The sequence below is a fragment of the Heterodontus francisci genome, chromosome 8 (genome assembly GCF_036365525.1).
Source record: "Heterodontus francisci isolate sHetFra1 chromosome 8, sHetFra1.hap1, whole genome shotgun sequence".
In the NCBI taxonomy this organism is placed as follows: Eukaryota; Metazoa; Chordata; class Chondrichthyes; order Heterodontiformes; family Heterodontidae; genus Heterodontus; species Heterodontus francisci.
The window spans coordinates 77995656-78019353 of record NC_090378.1 but is presented as its reverse complement, the minus strand read 5'-3'; the positions used below and the strand labels follow the sequence as shown (position 1 = coordinate 78019353).

Here is a 23698-nt window from a genome sequence, read left to right as displayed (position 1 = left end):
TAATGCTCCTGTGAAGCGCCTAGGAATGTTTTATTATGTTAAAGGTGCTATATAAATATAAGTTGTTGTTGAGTGTGTTGGGGTTGTTATTAGGATATGGTATTTGAAGATGCATTCACTGACCTTGGCCACTCGTGTGAGATAATTGAACTTCTTACGGCACTGCATCCAGGTCCTTGGGGCTACACTCATGCATCGACTGCCATAGCTAACTAGTGCCACTGTCTTCTAAGAGTTTGTCTGGAGACAAATGGATAGATGACACCTCTCCTCTGCATCTCCTTAACCAAGGACTCCAGTGCAGTGTTGGAAAATATTATCACCTGCTCTCTGCCATGCTAGTCTGTTATTCAGTGTTCCTCTTGCTCACACTCTCTTCTGCAACCAATTCCAGCACCTGCACCAGCCAGAAAGCACCTCTCCTTTATAAGAAGTGCAGGCAGGCTTTAAGTAGTGCAGTTCCGAAGAAGGGTCACTGACCCGAAACGTTAACTCTGCTTCTCTTTCCACAGATGCTGCCAGACCTGCTGAGTGAATCCAGCATTTCTTGTTTTTGTTTAAGTAGTGCAGGCTAGCTTTAAGTGATACTGGCCTCTCAGATTTTTGCACCTCCGATCAGGTGTCCAGCCACTCAGCAGCAAGCTTAGCGCTGGCAGCATGCGACAATCATTTAAGTGAGCAAGCAGTGCAAAGTTTGTGTGCTGCTTGCATCAGAAGCAACAGGTGCAGGTTAATTGCACAATGCGATCCCCACACTTGTTTTGGGCCTCATCGAATTTTGTGGCCTTTATGTATCCCCCAACTTTTCACTCATTGGCAGCCAGAGAATATATGCCTATTGGAAATGGATGCTGGTATTCAATAAAGTGCAGCTGCAGTGCCACTTCTGTTGCTCACAATGTTAGACTACTTGGGGTTTACAGAGCAACAACAAAATTAACAACAGATGCAGTCTTTTTTTATTCATTTGTGGAATGTGGGCATCACTGGCTAGGCCAGGACTTATTGCCCATCTCCAATTGCCCTTGAGAAGGTGGTGGTGATCTGCCTTCTTGAACCGCTGCAGTCCTTGGGATGTAGGTACACCCACAGTGCTATGAGGAAGGGAGTTCCAGGATGTTGGCCCAGCGACAGCATAGGAATGGCAATATAGTTCCAAGTCAGGATGGTATGTGGCTTTGAGGGGAACTTGCAGGTGATGGTTTTCCCATGCATCTGCTGCCCTTGTCGTTCTAGGCGGCAGAGGTCGCGGGTTGGAAGGTGCTGTCGAAGGAGCCGTGGTGAGTTGATGCAGTGCGTCTTGTAGATAGTACACAGTGCTGCTACTGTGCGTTGATGGTGGAGGGAGTGAATGTTGAGGGTGGTGGATGGGGTGCCAATCAAGCAGGCTGCTTTGTCCTGGATTGTATAGAGCTTCTTGAGTGTTGTTGGAGCTGCACCGGTCCAGGCAAGTGGAGAGTATTCTTGACTCTTGACTTGTGCCTTGTAGATGATGGACAGGCATTGGGGAGTCAGGAGGTGAGTTAATCGCCACAGAATTCCCAGCCTCTGACCTGCTCTTGTAGCCACAATATTTATATGGCTGCTCCAGTTCAGTTTCTGGTCAATGGTAACCCCCAGGATGTTGATAGTCTAGTTTTATCATATCAAACACCTGAATGTGCCAAAATTGTGGGTCATTGGGATTTTAAAAATGTAGAAAGGTTGTCCCTTTCACTTATTCAAGTGTGTTCGGTTTAATGTTTAATCTTGGTCACTTGGTGTTAATAGTTTGCAGTGTCAACAAATTACAAAGGAATGACATTTCTTCTTTGGCCTCCTTGTCTCGAGAGACAATGGGTAAGCGCCTGGAGGTGGTCAGTGGTTTGTGGAGCAGCGCCTGGAGTGGCTATAAAGGACAATTCTAGAGTGACAGGCTCTTCCACAGGTGCTGCAGAAAAATTTGTTTGTCGGGGCTGTTACACAGTTGGCTCTCCCCTTGCGCTTCTGTCTTTTTTCCTGCCAACTGCTAAGTCTCTTCGACTCGCCACACTTTAGCCCCGCCTTTATGGCTGCCCGCCAGCTTCGGCGAACGCTGGCAATTGACTCCCACGACTTGTGATCAATGTCACAGGACTTCATGTTGCGTTTGCAGACGTCTTTAAAGCGGAGACATGGATGGCCGGTGGGTCTGATACCAGTGGCGAGCTCGCTGTACAATGTATCTTTGGGGATCCTGCCATCTTCCATGCGGCTCACATGGCCAAGCCATCTCAAGCGCCGCTGACTCAGTAGTGTGTATATGCTGGGGATGTTGGCCGCCATGAGGACTTCTGTGTTGGAGATACGGTCCTGCCACCTGATGCCAAGTATTCTCCAGAGGCAGCGAGGATGGAATGAATTGAGACGTTGCTCTTGGTGGACATACATTGTCCAGGCCTCGCTGCCATAGAGCAAGGTACTGAGGACACATTAAAGGAATGACATTATTAGGAAGTTATTGCAGCAATTTCTCTGCAAATATCATGCTAATAGCATTCCATCAATACTTCTTGTGTTTTAATTATAAACTACACATAATAAGGGGAACGGTGGCACAGTGGTAATGTAACTGGACTATTAATTCAGAGGCCCCCAAACTAATACCCTGGGGGCATAAGTTCAAATCCCACCACAGCAGCTGGAGGAATTTAAATTTGATTACTTAATAAATCTGGAATTAAAATCTAGTCTCATTAATGGTGACCATGAAACTACCGGATTGTCATAAAAACCCATCTGGGTCACCAGTGTCCTTTAGGGAAGGAAATTTGCCGTTCTTACCCAGTCTGGCTTACATGTTATTCCAGTCCCACAGCAATGTGATTGCCTCTTAACTGTCCTCTGAACTGTCTTCCAAGCCACTCAGTTGTACCAACTTGATTCAGAAAAGTTGAATAACACCAATGGACCACCCGGCATCAATCTAACCATTGGAAACGACAACAGCACCCTGTCGACTCTGCAAAGTCCTCTTCATGAACATCTGGGGATTGGTGCCAAAATTGGGAGAGCTGTCACACAGACTAGTCAAGCAACAGCCTGACATAGTCATACTCACCGTATCATACCTTTACAGCCAATGTTCATCACCCTCCCTGGGTATGTCCTCTCCCACTCGAAAGACAGACCCACCAGAGGTGGCGGGTCAGTGATGTACAGGTGGGAGGGAGTGGCCCTGGGTGTCCTCAACATTGACTCCAGACCCCATGAAGTCTCATGAAATCAGCTCAAACATGGGCAAAGAAATCTGCTGATTACCTCCCATCACCCTCCCTCAGGAGATGAATCAGTACTCCTCTGTGCTGAACACCACTTGAAAAAAGGGTAAAAAGTGCACAGAATGTACTCTTGGTGGGGGGGCGGGGGCGGGGATAGTGGAGGGGGGACTTCAATGCCCATCACCAAGAGTGGCTCGGTAGTCCCACTAATGACCGAGCTGGCAAGTCCTGAAGGTCATAGCTACCTGACTGGGTCTGCAGCAGGTGGTGAGGGAACCGAAAGAGGTGAAAACCTGCTTGACCTCACTCTCACCAATCTACCTGTCGCAGATACATCTGTCCATGACAGTATTGGTAGGAGTGGCCACCAAACAGACCTTGTGAAGTTGAAGATCTGACTTCACACTGAGGACACCATGCATTGTGTGATATGGCACTGCCACCATGCTAAATGGGATAGATTAGGCACGCTACAGCCTGCCGGACTGAACATTGAGTTCAATAATTTCAGAGCATAACAGCAACCCCTCCCTTTTAATTTTTATTTTTAGTTATTTTTTATTTTTAGTTATTTTTTATTTTTTATTTTTTTTATTTGTTTATTTTATTTTGGTTTGTTTCTACTGTGCCTACCCACAGTTTTTTTCATGTTTGTGCTTGGGGCCAGGGCTGTTCATTTCTCTGTCAATTCACACCCTCTCTGCACTAAAGCTTTGTCTTTCACCACACCATTAACATACTGTTTGCCTTTGCTCCATGACCTTCTGGTCAGTTATTCTCTGTGACCTTGTCCTATCAACACCTTCTCTTTGGTTATCTCTTGCCCCACCCCTGCTTTACTTGCTTAAAACCTTCTATATTTCTAATATTTGCCAGTTCTGAAGAAGGATCACTGACCTGAAACATTAACTTTGCTTCTCTCTCCACAGATGCTGCCAGACCTGCTGAGTATTTCCAGCATTTCTTGTTTTTATTTCAGATTGCCAGCATCTGCAGTATTTTGCTTTTATTTTAATTTAGTTAAGATTCAGAACATATCTAGCAGCTCAAAACTGGGCATCCATGAGGCACTGTGACCATCAGCAGCAGCAGAATTGTATTCAACCACAATCTATAACCTCATGGCCCAACATATCCCTCACTCTACCATTACCATCAAGGCAGGGGATCAACCCTGGTTCAATGAGGAGTACAGGAGAGCATGCCAAGAGCAGCACCAGGCATGCCTACAAAGGAGGTGCCAAACTGGTGAAGCTACAACAGAGGACTACTTGCATGCTAAACAGCGGAAGCAGTATGTGATAGACAGAGTTAAGCGATTCCACAACCAATGAATCAGATCAAAGCTCTGCAGTCCTGCCACATCCAGTCATGAATGGTGGTGGACAATTAAAAAACTCACCAGAGGAGGATGCTAACAAATATCCCCATCCTCAATGATGAAGGAGCCCAGCACATCAGTACAAAAGACAAGGCTTAAACATTTGCAACCATCTTCAGCCAGAAGTGCCAAGTGGATGATCCATCTCAGCCTTTGTCTGAGTCCCCACCAAGAACAGATGCTAGTCTTCAGCCAATTCAATTCACTCCACGTGATATCAAGAAACATCTGAAGGCACAGGATACGCTATGGGCCCTGACAACATCCCGGCAGTAGTACTGAAGATTTGTGCTCCAGAACCTGCCATGCCCCTAGCCAAGCTGCTCCAGTACAGCTACAATACTGGCGTCTACCTGACAATGTAGAAAATTGCCCAGGTATGTCCTGTCCACAAAAAGCAGGACAAATCTCGGCTAATTACTGCCCCATCAGTCTACTCTGGATCATCATCAAAGTGATGCAAGTGCTATTAAGTGCATTGACAGTGCTATTAAGCAGCACTTAAACAGCAATAACCTGCTCACAAATGCTCAGTTTGGGTTCCGCCAGAGCCACCCGGCTCCAGACCTCAATACAGCCTTGGTCCAAACATGGACAAAAGAGTTGAATTCAAGAGGGGAGGTGAGAGTGACTGCCCTTGACATCAAGGCAGCATATAACCAAGTGTGGCATCAAGGAGCCCTGGCAAAATTGAAGTCAATGGGAATCAAGGGAAAACTCTCCACTGGTTGGAGTCATAACTGGTACAAAGGAAGATGGTTGTGGTTGTTGGAGGTCAAACATCTAAGCCTAAGGCCATCGCTGCAGGAGTTCCTCAGGGTAGTGTCCTAGGCCCAACCATCTTCAGCTGCTTCATCAATGACCTTCCCTCCATCATAAGGTCAGAAATGGGGCTGTTCACTGATGATTGCACAGTGTTCAGTACCATTCGCGACTTCTCAGATACTGAAGCAGTCCGTGCCAACATGCAGCAAGACCTGAACAACATTCAGGCTTGGGCTGATAAGTGGTGATTAACATTCACACCTCACAAGTGCCAGGCAATGACCATCTCCAACAAGAAAGAATCTAGCTGTCTCCCCTTGTCATTCAACAGCATTACCTTCACTGAATCCCCCACTGTCAATATCCTGGGCATTACTATTGACCAGAAATTGAACTGGACCAGTCATATAAATACTATGGCTACAAGAGCAGGTCAGAGGCTGGGAATTCTGTGGTGAGTAACTCACCTTGTGACTCCCCAAAGCTTGCCCACCATCTACAAGGCACAAGTCAGGAGTCTGATGGTGGCCTCTTAAGAAGCTCGACACCATCCAGAACAAAGTAGCCCGCTTGATTGGCACTCCATCCATAAACATGCACTCTCTCCACCACCGATGCACAGTGGCAGCAGTATGTGACATCTACAAGATGCACTGCAGCAACTCACCAAGGCTCCTTTGACAGCACCTTCCAAACCTGCGGCCTCTATCACCTAGAAGGACAGGAGCAACAGACACATGGGAACACCACCACCTGCAAGTTCCCCTCCATGTCACACACCTTCCTGACTTGGACCTATATTGCCATTCCTTCACTGTCTCTGGGTCAAAATTCTGGAACTCCTTTCCTAATAGCACTGTGGACTGCAGCAGTTCAAAAAGGTTGCCCACCACCACCTTCTCAAGGGCAATTAGGGATAGGCAACAAATGCTGGCCTTGCCAACAATGTCCACATCCCATGAAAGAATAAAATGTTTTTTGTGATTCACATAATTAAAACTGAAATGCACTATTTTCAACTATATCCATATAAACGTGAAGAATGCAAAATATGGGGGAACCAATGATATAGTGTTTTTGGATTTTCAAAAACCATTTGGGAAGATACCACACAAGAGGTCATTGGGACACATGGGATTGGGGATAATATATGAGCATGAATTGAGGATTGGTTGATGGACAGAAAACAGAGGGCCAGATTTCATTTCGACGACAGGGGTCCTGGCAGCTGGCTGGGAGGTATCGGCCCTCCGTCGGACCCCCGTTGCTATCACGTAGTGGGCAGACAATTAACTGCCTGCTGTAGGGGACGCGTCCCTTTAGGGATGAGCTTCCGCCTCCAGAGCTGCTGGCCAATCGGAAGGCCAGCAACTCTGCAATACCAGCAGCACCACCAGGAGAAATGGCCACTGCCAGTACTCCAGGAGGCCCTGCAGTACCAAGAAACTGGAGGACACCCCGGGAGAGGTAAATGGGTTTGTGGTCGCTGGGGCCATTCAGGCAGCTCCTGCCGATGGAGATAGTGGGGGGGGCAGAGGGTCTTCCCAGGATAGTGGCCATCACCACTGGGGGGGCTTCTTTAAGGGCCCTCGATTGCCCCCAAAGGAGAGACCCCTACTTAACCCTGCTAGGTGGCCACCAGGCTTTACCTGGTGGCATCTCCCTGTGGCAGCAGGCCCCTCCGCCTTTAACAAAACTGAAGTGGAGATAGGAAGCTGCCCTTATGTGGCCATTAGTTGGTCTCAATTGGCCTGTGGTGGGATATTTACAGGGTGGCAGCCTGTAACTAATGGAGTACTGCATGGATCAGTCCTTGGGCCTCAGTAATTTACTGAGTGTAATCTATCCAAGTTTGCTGACGATACAAAGTTAAGTGGGAAAGTAAGCGGGGAGGAGGATGCAAAAAAGCTGCAGATGGATATAGACATGTTGGGTAAGTGGGCAAGACATGGCAGATGGTTATACAACATGGCAAAGACTGAAGTTATCCACTTTGGTAGGAAAAATAAAAAATCAGAATTGTTTTGAATGGCGAGAGATTGGGAAATGTTTGCATTCAAAGGGACTTGAGTGTCCTTGTGCATGAATCACGGAAAGTTAACATGCAGGTGCAGCAAGCAATTAGGAAGGCAATTGGTATGTTAGCTTCTGTTACAAAGGGAATGGAGTATAAGTAAAGATGCCCAACTACAAATATACAGGGCACTGGTGAAGCCTCACCTGGAGTACTTTATGCAGTTTTGGTCTCCTTATCTAAGGAAGGACATACTTGCCTAAGAGGGAGTGCAACGAAGATTCACTAGACTGGTTCCTGGGATGAGGGGGATTGTCCTATGAGGAAATTGAGGAAAGATTGAGTAGATTAGACCTATATCCCTGGAGTTTAGAAGAAGAGGAGGTAAACTAATTGAAAAATATAAATATAAATATAAAAGTCTTAAGGGGCTTGACAGGGTAGATGCTGAGGAAATGTCTCACCTGGCTGGGGAGTCTAGAACGCAAAGTCACTCTCAGAAGAAGCAGTTGGCCATTTAAAACTGAGACAAGGACTCGAAGGATTGTGAATCTTTGGAATTCTCTGCCTCAAAGAGCCGTGGATGCTCAGCCATTGAGTATATTCAAGATAGAGGTCGATAGATTTTTGGGTACTAAAGGGAATTAAGCGATATAAAAATTATGTAGGAAAGTGGAGTTGAGGTAAAAGGTCAGCCATGTTCTCGTTGAATGTTGGAGCAGGTTCAAAGGGCCAAAAGGCCTACTCCTGCTCCTATTTCTTATATTTTTATGTTCTTATCAATCCATTAGTCATTTCCCTGCATTCAGATTGATTTGGAAGTGGAACACAGAGTGCTACAAGTTCAAAGGTCAGGGTTTGTGCTTAAGCAGCAGAGCGGTTGACCGGGTTCAATTCTGGGTACTGCCTGTGCGGAGTTTGCGAGTTCTCCCTGTGACCGCTGGGTTTTCGCCGGGTGCTCCGGTTTCCTCCCACGCCAAAGACTTGCAGGTTGATAGGTAAATTGGCCATTATAAATTGCCCCTGGTATAGGTAGGTGGTAGGGGAATTGTGGGGATGTGGTAGGAATATGGGATTAATGTAGGATTAGTATAAATGGGTGGTTGATGGTCGGCACAGACTTGGTGGGCCGTAGGGCCTGTTTCGGTGCTGTATCTCTAAATAATAAATAAAATAATAAAAATCAGAGGTTTTGGAACTGAACTCATTTGTCAGTTGAGTTTTGCTTTCAACAAGTTAGAGTGGAGATAAATATATATCCTCATGGGAATTGTACCATTTCACAGAAGCTGTGAAGAAATCCTGAGATCCAGTCTCCCTCAACCTCTTGGATGATAGTCACAGCTAAATGTGTAAAAATATACATAAGTTCTTTATATCAGAATAAAATTAACAAGCTTTATACAGAAAAGTATAGATTTCCACAGAATCTTGTTAAATCCAGTAAATGGCACATATAAGATACAGACCTCAGGAAGAGTGACCAAAATACAAACTGAATGGTATGAGTCTTGATAAAGTCCTTGAGTTCCAGAAACGACATCTTGCAATTTCTGCATTTCTGAGATGTTTTACAGCAGCTCAACTTGAATATAAATCTGCTAAAAGGTATTCCGTAAATTGTAGAATTTTTCTCAAATAAATTTAAGGTAAAAATGAAATTGGTCATAAAGATTAATTCCAATCACAGTAATGACCACACTGTAGAGTTAGCAGTAACGCAAGATGCTACCAAGTAACGGTTACGAGTTGTCCATATTTCCGAAAGTTGTTGAAAACAAGTAAAGCAGGGTAATCCTCTTTGCAAATAATTTCTATTTTCTTTTACAGAATGGTGAACTCATTAACCAACATATGGGGAAGACCAGCACTGAGTCAGATGGTAGTTTGTTAATATCTTCACCAACTGGTGAAGAGACTGGGGAATTTGTGTGTACGGCAACAAATGCTGCAGGCTACGCCTCACGCAAAGTTCAGCTGACAGTTTACGGTATGAGTTCATATTTAATCTTAATTTAGTACAAGAAAAAAATATAACATTGGTTACAGCTTGCAGTCTGTCTTGAAGAATGTGTGTTTGAGTCTTTTAATAATAAGTTGGGTCCAGCAATGAACAAACTGGGTCGATTCTTTGTTTCATGGCAAATGCCTTAATTTTTCCCCCATGCTTAAAAGTATAGAAGCTTTTGTTTATTTATATTTAATGAATGAGGCTATATTGTTCCATCATGCATTTTCAATTTTTACATATGTTTTTGTTATTCTGGAACATCTCTGAATCAGCTGGCCCTGCATTCATCCAGAGCACACGAGTGAGACAATTGCTTTCCGTCATTGTCCCACCTACAGACTCTGAAAGGGGACAGGTTACAATACATAACTGTACTTTGCCTATACTCTTCATGTTGACTATGGTGATGCTAACACCACAACATTTTAAATTAGCAGTATCGGTGGTAAACTGTCAATATTGGTGATTCATATGTCAACATAATTAAGAAAAATGTCAGCTCTGTCAAAGAATGTTGGATTTTTCTATTATTCCATACCAAACAGATCACTCATTTCTCAAATGTTAACTGTCAAGCCCATTTGTTTTGTGACATGTGGTCAACTTCCTATAAATTTCAGGGTAGTTCTTCGTCTTCTTCTTCTTTGGCCTCCTTGTCTTGAGAGACAATGGGTAAGCGCCTGGAGGTGGTCAGTGGTTTGTGAAGCAGCGCCTGGAGTGGCTATAAAGGCCAATTCTAGAGTGACAGACTCTTCCACAGGTGCTACAGATAAAATTGGTTGTCGGGGCTGTGACACAGTTGGCTCTTCCCTTGCGCTTCTGTCTTTTTTCCTGCCAACTGCTAAGTCTCTTCGACTCGCCACACTTTAGCCCCACCTTTATGGCTGCCCGCCAGCTCTGGCGATCGCTGGCAACTGACTCCCATGATTTGTGATCAATGTCACAAGACTTCATGTCGCGTTTGCAGACGTCTTTAAAACGGAGACATGGATGGCCGGTGGGTCTGATACCAGTGATGAGCTTGCTGTACAATGTGTCCTTGGGGATCCTGCCATCTTCCATGCGGCTCACATGGCCAAGCCATCTCAAGCGCCGCTGGCTCAGTAGGGTGTATATGCTGGGGATGTTGGCCGCCATGAGGACTTCTGTATTGGAGATAGGGTCCTGCCATCTGATGACAAGGATTCACCGGAGGCAGCGAAGATGGAATGACTTGAGACGTTGCTCTTGGTTGACATACGTTGTCCAGGCCTCGCTGCTGTCGAGCAAGGTACTGAGGACACAGGCTTGATACCCTCGGACTTTTGTGTTCCGTGTCAATGCACCATTTTCCCACACTCTCTTGACCAGTCTGGATATAGGAGTGGAAGCCTGTCCCATGCGCTTGTTGATTTCTGCATCGAGAGACAGGTTACTGGTGATAGTTGAGCCTAGGTAGGTGAACTCTTGAACCACTTCCAGAGTGTGGTCGCCGATATTGATGGATGGGGCATTTCTGACGTCCTGTCCCATGATGTTCGTTTTCTTGAGGCTGATGGTTAGGCCAATTTCATATTGTTGCAGGCAGCCGCAATCCTGTCGATGAGTCTCTGCAGACACTCTTCAGTGTGAGATGTTAATGCAGCATCGTCAGCAAAGAGGAGTTCCCTGATGAGGACTTTCCGTACTTTGGTCTTCGCTCTTAGACGGGCAAGGTTGAACAACCTGCCATCTGATCTTGTGTGGAGAAAAATTTCTTCTTCTGAAGACTTGAACGCATGTGAGAGCAGCAGGGAGAAGAAGATCCAAAACAGTGTAGGTGCGAGAACACAGCCCTGTTTCACGCCACTCAGGATAGGAAAGGGGTCTGATGAGGCGCCGTTACGCTGAATTGTGCCTTTCATATTGTCATGGAATGAGGTGATGATACTTAGTAGCTTTGGTGGACATCCGATCTTTTCTAGTAGTTTGAAGAGACCACGTCTGCTGACAAGGTCAAAGGCTTTGGTGAGATCAATGAAAGCAACATAGAGGGGCATCTGTTGTTCACGGCATTTCTCCTGTAGCTGGCGAAGGGAGAACAGCATGTCAATGGTGGATCTCTCTGCTCAAAAGCCACACTGTGCCTCAGGGTAGACAAGCTCAGCCAGCTTCAGGAGCCTGTTTAAAGCGACTCTAGTGAAGACTTTTCCCACTATGCTGAGCAGGGAGATTCCACGGTAGTTGTTGCAGTCATCGCGGTCACCCTTGTTCTTATAGAGGGTGATAATATTGGCATTGTGCATGTCCCGTGGTACTGCTCCCTCGTCCCAGCACAGGCAAAGCAGTTGGTACAGTGCTGAAATATAGCAGGCTTGACACTCTTGATTATTTCAGGGGTAATGCCGTCATTCCCAGGGGCTTTTCCGCTGGCTAGAGAATCAATGGCATCACTGAGTTCCAATTTTGTTGGCTGTACGTCCAGCTCATCCATGACTGGCAGAGACTGGGCTGCATTGAGGGCAGTCTCAGTGACAACATTTTGCCTGGAGTACAGTTCTAGGTAGTGCTCCACCCAGCGGTCATTTGTTTGCGTTGGTCAGTGATTGTGTCCCTGATTTAGATTTGAGGGGGGGGCGATCTTCTTGATGGTTGGCCCAAAAGCTCTCTTAATGCCATCATACATTCCTCTGATATTTCCGGTGTCAGAGGCCAGCTGAATATGACTGCATAGGTGTTGCCAGTAGTCATTTGAGCAGCGCCTGGCTGTTCCTTGTGCAGCACTTCTGGCTGTTTTAAGTGTAATCATCAGGAATTCATGCTCAATAGCTTGAACTCTAAATTATTGGACACAGCGAATGGCAAAGCAACCAGAGTTGAATCCTCATAAACATATAACTACTTCATGCAGAAATACTGCTTTTGGATCAAGCTGTAATTGGTCAAGCGCAGTCTACTCCTGATTCTTCAAAATCATTTCTGTTGTGAAAAATCTTTGAATTATACCAATAATCTGAATTAAGCAAAATAAATAACACAGAAATTGGAAATTTAGTTTTTTTAAAAAAAGGTAATTTAACTATTGCTGTAAATAGCTATTCTCAATAGTGCAGCCTTTAAAATTACTCATACACTCCATTTAATCTAAACAAAAACAGGGAATTATCAACAAATAAATGTGATTTGATTTCTCAAATGTACTGTTACCACTTTGTGTATTTTACTGTTGAATACCTCCATAATTTGTGTTAAGCATAAAATAGAGGCAAATAATCAGGAAACCTTCAGAGTTTACATTTTGTTTGAAGGCAATGCTTAATTCTGGTACACAAGTATCTAATTCTGGTTACATGCTACATTTTTTTTTCAAAAGGAATTGTTTCTGGAGCCCTTAACTTGCTTTGAAAAGAGCACCAGGGAAATGTTAGAAATAGGGTTAGTCCATGTTTTCAGATGACTTTTTTTTATTTCTTCAAGGGATGACGGTATCACTGGCATGGCCAGCATTTATTGCTAATTCCTAATTGCCCTTGATAAGGTGGTGGTGAGCCACCTTCTTGAACCACTGCAGTCCATGTGGTGTCGGTACACCCACAGTGAGGTTAGTGTGGGAGTTCCAGGTTTTTGACCCAATGACAGTGAAGGAATGCCGATAAAGTTCCAAGTCAGGATGGTGTGTGACTTGGAGGGGAATTTGCAGGTGGTGGCGTTTCCACGTGCCTGTGGCCTTTGTCCTTCTAGGAGGTAGAGGTCGCAGGTTTAGGAGGTGCTGTTCAAGAAGCCTTGGCAAGTTGCTGCAGTGCCTCTGATAGATGGCACATTGCAGCCACTTTGCACTGGTAATGGAGTGAGTGAATGTTTAAGGTGGTGGCGGTGTCATCAGCTGTCCCTTGGTTTGAGGTCAACGTCTACTCAGGGTCACGAGTTTCTGCCATGGGGATCTTCATGTGACTGAGCAGGCTGATTTTCAACACACAGATCTTTGTGCACATGGGGCAGAACATCCTGCGAGTTAGTGAGATCTGGAGTGAAAGCTTTGATTCCTTTTCTTCTCTGGCATCGCTCTGCCTCATCATAAAGGTGTTGGGACTTGAAGCGTGATGCAGCTTGGTGGACATGTTGTCCCAATTCTGAGCGATTGGTAGCAAGCTCCTCTCAGTCGCACTTCAAGGAGAACATCAGAGTGATTTTGAAGTGTTTTCTTTGTGCTCCCTTGGAATGTTGGCCATTTGAGAGCAGTGAGAACAGGACCTGGCAGGGGAGATAATTTTCAACCATGCAGACACAGTGGCCAGTAATCCATTGGAGTTGATTTTGCATGAGTTTTGCCTGAACGTTTGTGGGTCTGGCTTCATGAAGGACACTAGTGTTTGTTCGAAGGTCCTCCAATTGAATCCAGAGGATGTGGCGGAGGCATTGCTGATGGAGGTGGATCAAGTGCCAATTAAGTGGGCTGCTTTGTCCTGGATAGTGTTGTTGGAATTGCACTCATCGAGGCAAGTGGACTGTATTCCATCGCATACTTGACTTGTGCCTTGTCGATTGTGAAAAGGCTTTGGGAAGTCAGGAGGTGAGTCACTCATTGCAGAATACCGAACTTCTGACCCGCTCTTGTATTTATAGTATTCATTTGACTGGTCCAGCTAAGTTTCTGGTCAATGGTGACCACCCCACCTCCCCCACCCCCTGGATGTTAATGATGGGGGATTCAGTGATGGTAATGCTGTGGAGCGTCATGGGGAGGTGGTTAAACTATTCTTTTTGAGGGCAGTCTTTGCCTGGCACTTGAATGACATGAATATTGTTTGCCACCTATCAGCTCAAGCCTGAATATTGTCCAGGTCTTGCTACATGCGGGCATGGACTGCTTCAGTATCTGAGGAGTTGCGAATGGAACTGAACACTGTGGAATCGTCAGGGAACATCTCGTTTCTGATCTTACGATGGTAGGAAGGTCATTGATGAAGCAGGTGAAGATGGTTGGACCTTGGTCACTGCCCTGAGGAACTCCTGGGGTTACAATGATTGGTCTCCAACAAGCACAACTATCTTCCTTCGTGCTAGGTATGACTCCAGCCATTTGAGAGATTTTTCCCTGACTCATATTGACTTCAGTTTTACTAGGGCTCCTTGATGCCACATTGGGTAAAATATTGTCTTCATGTCAAGGGCAGTCACCGTCACCTCACCTCTGGAACTCAGCTCTTTTGTCCATGTTTGGAGCAAGGCTGCAATGAGCTCTCAAGCCAATTGGCCTGGAAGATCTCAAACTGAGCATTGCGAACAGGATATTGGTGAGTAAGTGCTGCTTGATGGCAACATTGAACATATGTACGAACATATGAATATAGGAATTAGGAGCAGGAGTAGGCCACTTGGCCCCTCGAGCCATCGCCACCATTCAATAAGTTCAAGGCTGAACTGATTTCTCCACGTTACCATTTACCCCTGATAACCTTTCACCCCCTTTCTTATCAAGATTCTAATACGAACATCGAAGACATCTTCCATCACTTGGCTGACGCTTGAGAGTATACCGGGACAGTAATTGGCCTCTTTGGATTTTTCCTGCTTTATGTTGCCTAGACACACCGGGGCAATTTTCCACTTCAGTGGGTGGATGCCAGTGTTGTAGCTGTACTGGAACAACTTGGCTAGGGGCATGGCTAATTCTGGAGCACAAGTCTTCAGCACTACAGTCAGGATGTTGTTGGGGCCCATAGCACTTGCTGTATCCAGTGCACCTAGCATTTCTTGATATCACGTGAACTGGATCATATTGACTGTGATGGTGGGGACCTCAGGAGGGGGCTGAGAAGGATCAACCACTTAGCACTTCTCACTGAAGATGATTTTGAATGTTTTAGCCTTGTTGTTTGCACTCATGTGCTGGGCTAGGCAATCATTGAGGATGGAGCTGTTCCTGGAGCCTCCTCCTCCAATTAGTTGTTTAATTGTCCACCACCATTCACGACTGGATGTGGCAGGATTGTGGAGCTTTGATCTAATCTGCTGATTGTTGGATTGGTTAACTCTGTGTATAGCATGCTGTTTCCATTGTTTAGCGTGCCTGTGGTACAGCGATGAAGCTTCAGCAGGTTGGCACCTCATTTTTAGGTAAGCCTGGTACTACTCCTGGCATCCTTCTCTAAACTCCTGATTGATCACCTGGCTTGATGGTAATCATAAAGTCATAGATGCATAGAGTTATACAGCATAGAAACAGGTCCTTCAGCCCACCATGTCTGCACCGGCCCTCAAGCCTATCTATTCTAATCCCATTTTCCAGCACTTGGCTCGTAGCCTTGTATGCTGTGGCGTTTCAAGTGCTCATCTGAATACTTCTTAAATGTTGTGAGGGTTCCTGCCTCTACCACCCCTGCAGGCAGTGTGTTCCAGATTCCAAACACCCTCCAGGTGAAAAACATTTTCCTCAAATCCCCTCTAAACCTCCTGCCCCTTACCTTAAATCTATGCCACCTGGTTATTGACACGTCCACTAAGGGAAAATGTTGCTTCCTATCTACCCTATCTATGCCCCTCATAATTTTGTATACCTCAATCATGTCCCCCCTCAGCCTTCCGTGCTGTAAGGAAAACAACCCTAGCCTATCCAGTCTCTCTTCATAGCTGAAATGCTCCAGCCCAGGGAACATCCTGGTGAATCTCCTCTGCACCCTCTCCAGTGCAATGACATCCTTCCTATAGTGTGGCAACCAGAACTGTACACAGTGCTCCAGCTGTGGCCTAACTAGCATTTTATGCAGCTCCACCATAACGTCCCTGCTCTTATATTCTATGCCTCGGCTAATAAAGGCAAGTATCCCATATGCCTTCCTAACCACTTTATCTACATGTGCTGCTGCCTTCAGTGACCTATGGACAAGTACACCAATGTCCCTCTGACCCTCTGTACTTCCTATGGTCCTACCATCCATTGTACATTCCCTTGCCTTGTTAGTCCTCCCAAAATGCATCACCTCACACTTCTCAGGGTTAAATTCCATTTGCCACTGTTCTGCCCATCTTACCAGCCCATCTATATCGTCCTGTAATCTAAGGCTTTCCTCCTCACTATTTACGACACCACCAATTTTCATGTCATCTGCAAACAGGCTCTTGCTTGACTAGTTTGTCGGACAGCTCCCCAATTTTGTCACAAGACCCCAGATGTTAACTTTTCGGGGTTGACTGGGCTGGGTGTTTCTTTGTCATGTCCACTGCCTTTGTTGATGCCAGGTGGTTCCTCCTGTTTTCTGATTATAGTTTTCTATACCTGTTTATACAACTGAATGGCTTTCCAGGCCATTTCAGAGGCCAGTTAAGAATCTGCCACACTGTTGTGGGTCTAAAGTCACACAGAGGCCAGACCAAGTAAAGACAACAGATTTTCTTTCCTGAAGGACATGAGTGAACCAGATGGGTTTTTCGATAATCTGGTTGTTTTATGGTCACCATTACTGATAGGAACTTTATATTCCAGATTTATTTAAATAACCAAATTTAAGTTCCCCAGCTCCATGAAGGGATTTGAACTCATGTCTCCAGATCATTAATCCAGGCCTCTGGATTACTAGCCCAGTAACATAAACACTATGTAATGTACCCTATATTTCTTAAACTACCTTCTGATACTGTGAACATTGTTGGCATGGGCAAGCTTCCAGAAGCTTCTTTTGTAAGGGAGCAAATGCTTTTTTCAGTTTTTTTTCCTCCCATTTGCTCAGGTTTCTACGGTAAAAGCACTAGTTGTGCCTCACCTACTGCTAATTCTCCACTAATATTGGTCTGAACAGGCTCTAAGATCTATGATCACTCAATGATGCCACTGTTTTAAGTTTTTCTTCTCCCAGTGAAGAAGCGCCTGATTTCTGCTTGCCATCTTTCCACAGCAGTATGACTGGAATTTGGAACTCAGTTGTAAGGGAGATCATAGAATAAAACAATGTCTTGACATTCTGTGACAGAAGGCATTATTGCTGCAATGTGGCATTGTGTTGCTTAAAATTACTACATTTTTCCCTTGTACAGCATATTTACATTCCTTCAATTTCCCCTTCAACTAGGTGGCAGGGATGGTCTGAACTACAGACTTCTACATTACCACTTAATAGGCTGTGGATTTCCAATGTATCTCCCCACCAACTCATCTGCCTCACTGATTATAATGCACAATTTGCCATGTAGTGCTGTCAATAGAGAGCACGCTGTAAAATTACTGGGAATTGAGAATAAGATTAGAACTCTCAGTCCAGGCAGAGGCAGGATAATATGTTTTGACTGGCATATTTCCTGAAAATCCTTTACTCACATGCTTATTCAGAACACAAAAACATGAGAAATAGGAGCAGGAGTAGATCATATGGCCCATCGAGTCTGCTTCGCTATTCAGTATGATCATGGCTGATCTTGGGCTTGATTTCCACTTTCCACTTTCGCTCTCCATATCCCTTGATTTGCTGAGAGACCAAAAATCTGTCTATCCCAGCCTTAAATGTATTCAACGATGGAGCATCCACAACCCTCTGGGTAGAGAATTCCAAAGATTCACAACTCTTTGAGTGAAGTAATTTCTCCTCATCTCAGTTCTAAATGATCGGCCCCTTATGCTAAGACTGTGCCCCCATGTTTTAGATTCCCTGACCAGCAGAAACAATCGCTCAACATCTACCCTATCCAGCTCCTTCAGAATCTTGTATGTTGCAATCAAATCACCTCTCATTCTTCTAAACTCCAGGGATTATAGGCCCAATTTACTCAGCCTCTCACCATAGGACAACCTCCTCATCCCAGGGACCAATTTAATGAATCTTTGCTGTACCGCCTCCAATGCTAGTATATCCTTTCTTAAATGTGGAGACCAAACTGCACACAGTACTCCAGATGTGGTCTCACCAAAACCCTGTACAAATGTAGCAAGGCTTCTTTATTCCCGTACTCCAATCCCCTTGCAATAAAGGCCAACAGGCCATTTGCCTTCCTAATTGCTTCATGTACCTGCAAGCAAGCTTTCTGCAGGTCTCGCAGCATCTGTGAAGAGAGAAATAGAGTTAACTTTTCAAGTCTGTGACCTTTCATCAGAACTGGCAAAGGTTAGAAATGTAAATAGGTTTTGAGCAGGTGAAGTGGGGTAGGGTGGGGGGTGAAGAAGAACAAAGGGGAAGGCATTTGATAGTGTAGAGGGCAGGAGAGTTTAAATGATAAAGATGTCATGTAACAAAGGCAAAGGAAGTGCTAATAGTTGTAGTGAAAAATCAAGCATTATTCCAGAGAGAATAATGAGCAGCTCTGTCCAAAAACACAAATATGAAAAACAAGTTTAAGACAGACACATGGTTAAAAAAAAATTAAAAAGGCCAGATATGCTCTGAAATAGTTGAACTCAATGTTGAGTCCTGAAGGCTGTAGAGTGCCTAATCGAAAGATGAGGTACTGTTCCTCGAGCTTGCGTTGATGTTCACTGGGTGGCTCAGCTGTACAGGGGAGCAGGAGAAAGATAAGGATAGTGATAGGGGATTCGACAGTTAAGGGAGAAGTTAGGTGTTTCTGTGGTCACAGATGTGATTCTAGGATGCTATGTTGCCTATGGTACCAGGGTCAAGGATGTCACTGATCGGCTGCAGAGCATTCTGGAGAAGGTGAACAGCCAAAGGTCATGGTCCATATTGGTACCAATAACATAGGTAGAAAGAGAGATGAGGTTCTGCAGCAGATTTTAGGGAGCTAGGAAAGAGACTAGCAAGCGGGACCTCAAAGGTAGTAATCTCCAGATTATTCCCAGTGACACGCACTAGTAACTATAGAAATAGGAGGAGACAGCAGATGAATGCATGGCTAGAGATGTGGTGCAGGTGGGAGAGCTTTTGATTCCTGGGACATTGGAGCTGGTTCTGAGGGAGGTGGGACCTGTCGAGACCCGATGGGTTGACCTAAACAGAGCTGGGGCCAATGTCCTTGCAAGGCAGTTTTGTAGGGGAAAGTTTAAACTAACTTGGCAGGGGAATGGGAACCAGCATGCAGAATTAGGGATGATAAATAAGGTGCACAAAGGATTTGGAGAAGCAGACAGTAAAAGAGTAAGCAATAGTAAGGTAATAGTTGGAGTCGGAATAAAAGGTGATACAATAAGGTCTAAATTATGTTTGCAGTGCATGTATGTAAACACGTGAAGCATAGTAGATAAGGTTGGTGAGCTGCAGGCGCAAATAGAAACATGGGAATATGATGCTGTGGTGATAATAGAGACCTGACTCAAAAAAGGGCAGGGTTGAGTTCTAAATATTCCTGGATACAAGGTGTTCAGGAAAAATAGTGAAGGAAAGAAAGGAGGAGGGGTGGCTTTAATGATTAAGGCAAATATCACAGTGCTGGAGAGAGAGAATGTCTGGGAAGGTTTAAGGACTGAATCAATTTATTTAGAGTTAAGAAACAATAGAGATACCATTATACTACTGGGTGTATCCCTATAGGCCACCAACTAGGGGAAAGATATAGAGGACCAAATTTGCAGGGAAATTACAGAGGTGCATAAACTATAGACATAATGGGGACTTTAATTATCCAAATATTGACTTGGATAGTAATAATGTAAAGGGCAGAGAGCGAGACGAGTTCCTGATCTGTGTTCAAGAGAATTTTCTTGATCATCTGTTTCTAGCCCAATGAGGAAGGATGCATTGCTGGAATTAGTTATGGAGAATGAGGTGGGTCAAGTGGAACAAGTGTCAGTAGGGGAACTTTTAGGCAACAGTGACCGTAATATCATAAGGTTTTGGTTAGTTATGGAAAAGGACAAGGAGCAATCGAATGTAATAATATTAGATTGGAGAAGGGCTAATTTCAATGGGATGGCAGGGGAGAGACCATGATCCTGTCATGGGTATTTATTGAGCAAAATGGCTGTAACCAATTCTAGAGCTTCAGGCCAGGGAGTGCGCAACACTGTTCGGGTGGCTGCGAAGGATAAGGAAGGAGGTGCACCGGTTGACCATACCTTCTTCATCAAAAGAATCCTTATTGATTGCTGCGGATTCCAAGCTGCAGATATCTTCTGCCTGCAGGACTTCCCCAGCAGTGGATATTTCGACGTGACGTTTAAGAATGTAGCGGGATGCATCAAGTTCCTGAAGGTGTTCAAGGAGAAGGGAAACCAGGCGCCGCTGTCCATCCTCACAGTGGAGCCACTCTTCACGCTGCTGTCACAACGTGACCGGATGGTGACTATTCACCTTTATAACCCCCATGTTCCTGTCATGGATGTACTCACCTTCCTCGCCAGGTATGTCGAGGTGGTCAGCAGCAGCACTGATGTCAGGGACCCGTTTGGGATTTGGACAAGTAAGCGGCAGGTCAAGGTGACCTTGAAGGTCGATGCCAACGGAACCATCATCCATCCTCCCTCCAGCTTCGCTATCGGGGGAAGTCAAGGCTTCTTGGTCTACGCTGGGCAGCCCAGAATTTGTCACACCTGTGGCAAATCTGGTCACGTGGCAGCCAACTGCAGCAAGAACTGCAAGAAGGAAGGCCATCAGAAAAAGGACTGTAAACAGAGTAAGTGTTGCAACCTGTGTGGTGAGGCAGACCACCTCTAGAAAACCTTCTCCACACGCTGCCTCAGTTATGCTCAGGCAGCAAGGCCCAAGGAAAGGCCGGCGGAAGAAACAACGAATGCGACTGGGAAGCTGGGAAGGAGACAAGCAACCCTCTCCGCAGCGAGGAAAGTCTACCTGAGAAGGAGAAGAAAGGGGAGGCAGCTGAAACCAGCGACCCAACACCTACCCTGTGCCCGGAAAACCCTCCTCTACAGACAGAATGAGTGGAGGAGGAGGCAGCTGGCAGACAAACAGGTCGGTGGCAATTGGTACCAAAGAAAACCACAAAGGAAAATCTGCCTAAAGCGGAACAGGTCACCACCCAAACCAGTGGCAAAAGGAGGCTACCGTCTGAGACAGGCTACAGCAGCTCCTCTTCAGTGAACGAGGAAGTGTCGAAACGACGGCTCCTTCAAAAGAAGCGGCAGAACTCAAAGGAGCTGGAAGATAAAGCCACGCAGCCCCCGGGCACTGAAAGTTGTGATGGGCGCAGCGTGCCCCAAACCCAAAGCGCCGAACCTAGCGACATGCCCAGTGCATCCCAGCTCTGGGACACCGAGAGCAACGACATGTCTGGCGCACTCCAGCTCCGGGAAGCTGGGAGCAGTGATGTTTTTGAGGAGGAAACAACAGCAGAGGACAGCCCAATCCTTGCTGTCTACAAGACCCAGTGGAACAAACCCTGCATGAGAAACCAGGAGGGGTTTCTGAGCCCAACGAACGTGAAACAGCTTGTGTGCACCATGGGTATGCAGGAACATACCAAAGGGCTGGGTCTAGCAAGGAGAAATGGTGTAGGAAGCAACAAGTAACTAAAAAATGGGTATAAGGATTGCTTCAATTAACGTGCGTAGCATTAAATCCTCTACGCGATGTGTTTCAACCTTGGATTACCTCACCAAGGTCAAAGCCAACCTACTGTTTCTGTAGGAGTGTGGAATACCACAACTCAGCATCTACAGGCAATGGTTGAGATGGTGGTCCCACGGGCCATCGATCTGGTCAGGGGGGAATGATTCCCGTTCCGCTGGCCTGGGTATTCTGCTGCGGGGAGGTAACTTCACCATCTCCGAGGTTAAGGAGGTGGTGGGCGGTCGCCTCCTTGTAGCAGATGTAATGTACAACAATGCTCCGCTGCGGTTGATCAACGTGTACGCCCCGGTTCAATGCAGCGAGCGGCTGACCATCTTCTAGCAGCTCCCATTGCTGCTGGTGACGTCCAGGCCGGTCATCCGAGGCAGTGAATTCAACTGCATCATCGAAGCAGCTGGACGATCCGGCAGTGACGACAGCAAACTGGACGCAACTGTTTGTGTCCCATGCTGTCACGGTCAGATCCACCGACATCAAGCCGGTGTTTTTCTCCGACCACTGCCTCTTACTGGCCGACTGACAGGATGACCAGCGGGTTGGCAGGGGGGCATGGAAGCTCAGTGCTACACTGCTTACCCCAGAGAACGTTGAGGAACTCAAAAGGGATTACAAAGGTTGGAGAACCATGAAACCCCTCTTTGAGTCTCCAGTTCACTGGTGGGAGGCGATCAAGGAGAACATCAAGAGGTTCTTTATATTCAAAGGTGTTCAGAGGGCGAGAGAGAGACAGAGGGAAATGTCCCGACTCCAGAAAAGAATGCAAAATCTGCTCCGGCTTCAGTCGATGGGGGTCGAGGTCAAGGAGGACCTCCAAGAGGTGAAGAGCCAGCAGGCCTCGCTCTTTGCCACGGAGGCGTCCAAGATCATCTTCCGGTCCAGAGTCCTCTCCATTGAGCAGGATGAGACGTGCTCGCGTTACTTCTTCCAAAAGGTACACACAGAGAGCTCTGTGATCAGCAGCCTGAAGGAAGAGGATAGCTCGTTAACGTCTTCGCAGTGCGACATACTAAGGATCAGCAAATCCTTTTATGCTGGGCTGTACGACTTGAAGCCCGCAGACAGCAGAGCCTCCCAGTCCTTCCTGTCATCTATCACAGAGGTCTTAGATGACAGCATGAGGGAGAGACTGGACAAGCCGCTAACTCTGGACGAGCTGACAAAGGCCGTCAAGTCTTTCAAGACGAGTAAAACTTCTGAAAGCGATGGCTTACCAGTTGAGTTGCATTCGGCCCTGTGGGACTGGGTCAGCCCAGACCTGCTGGAAGTATACGAGAGTATGCTCCTGGCTGGCAGCATGTCAGAATCCATGAGGAAAGGCATCATCACCCTCATCGACAAGCGGTAGGGAGAGAGGGCAGAAATCAGAAATTGGTGGCCCATCTCACTGCTTAATGTTGACTACAAGATTCTGTCCAAAGTCATCGCCAGTTGGATGAAGTCTGCTCTGGAGTTGGTGATTCACCCTGACCAGACCTGCACTGTACCCGGCGGGAAGATCTCTGATAGTCTCGCGCTCCTCAGGGATATGATTGCCTATGTACGGGACAGGAGGGTGGACACCTGCCTCATCAGCCTGGACCAGGAGAAGGCTTTTGACAGGATATTGCACACCTACATAATGGACATGCTTTCCAAAATGGTGTTTGGGGAAGGAATCTGCAATTGGATCAAACTGCTCTACACAAACATCAGTAGCGCTGTCTTAATCAATGGGTGGGAATCAGAAAGTTTCCTGTTCCAATCTGGAGTCAGACAGGGCTATCCTCTCTCCCCTGTCTTGTTTGTTTGCTGTATTGAACCCTTTGCTGAGTCTATTAGGAAGGATGCGAGCATAAGGGGGGGCGGGTGACAATCCCAGGCAGTGGA

General features: G+C 46.1%; 1 protein-coding gene across 2 annotated transcripts in view; it reads left to right on the top strand.

Moving 5' to 3' along the window:
- hmcn1 (hemicentin 1) overlaps positions 1–23698 on the top strand; it is a 740737-nt gene that overhangs the window by 359575 nt on the left and 357464 nt on the right. For both annotated transcript variants that reach the window (XM_068037415.1, XM_068037414.1), the window contains exon 21: positions 9230–9389. In XM_068037415.1, coding sequence (XP_067893516.1) covers positions 9230–9389 — 160 coding nt within the window. The remainder of the gene's footprint in view (positions 1–9229; positions 9390–23698) is intronic.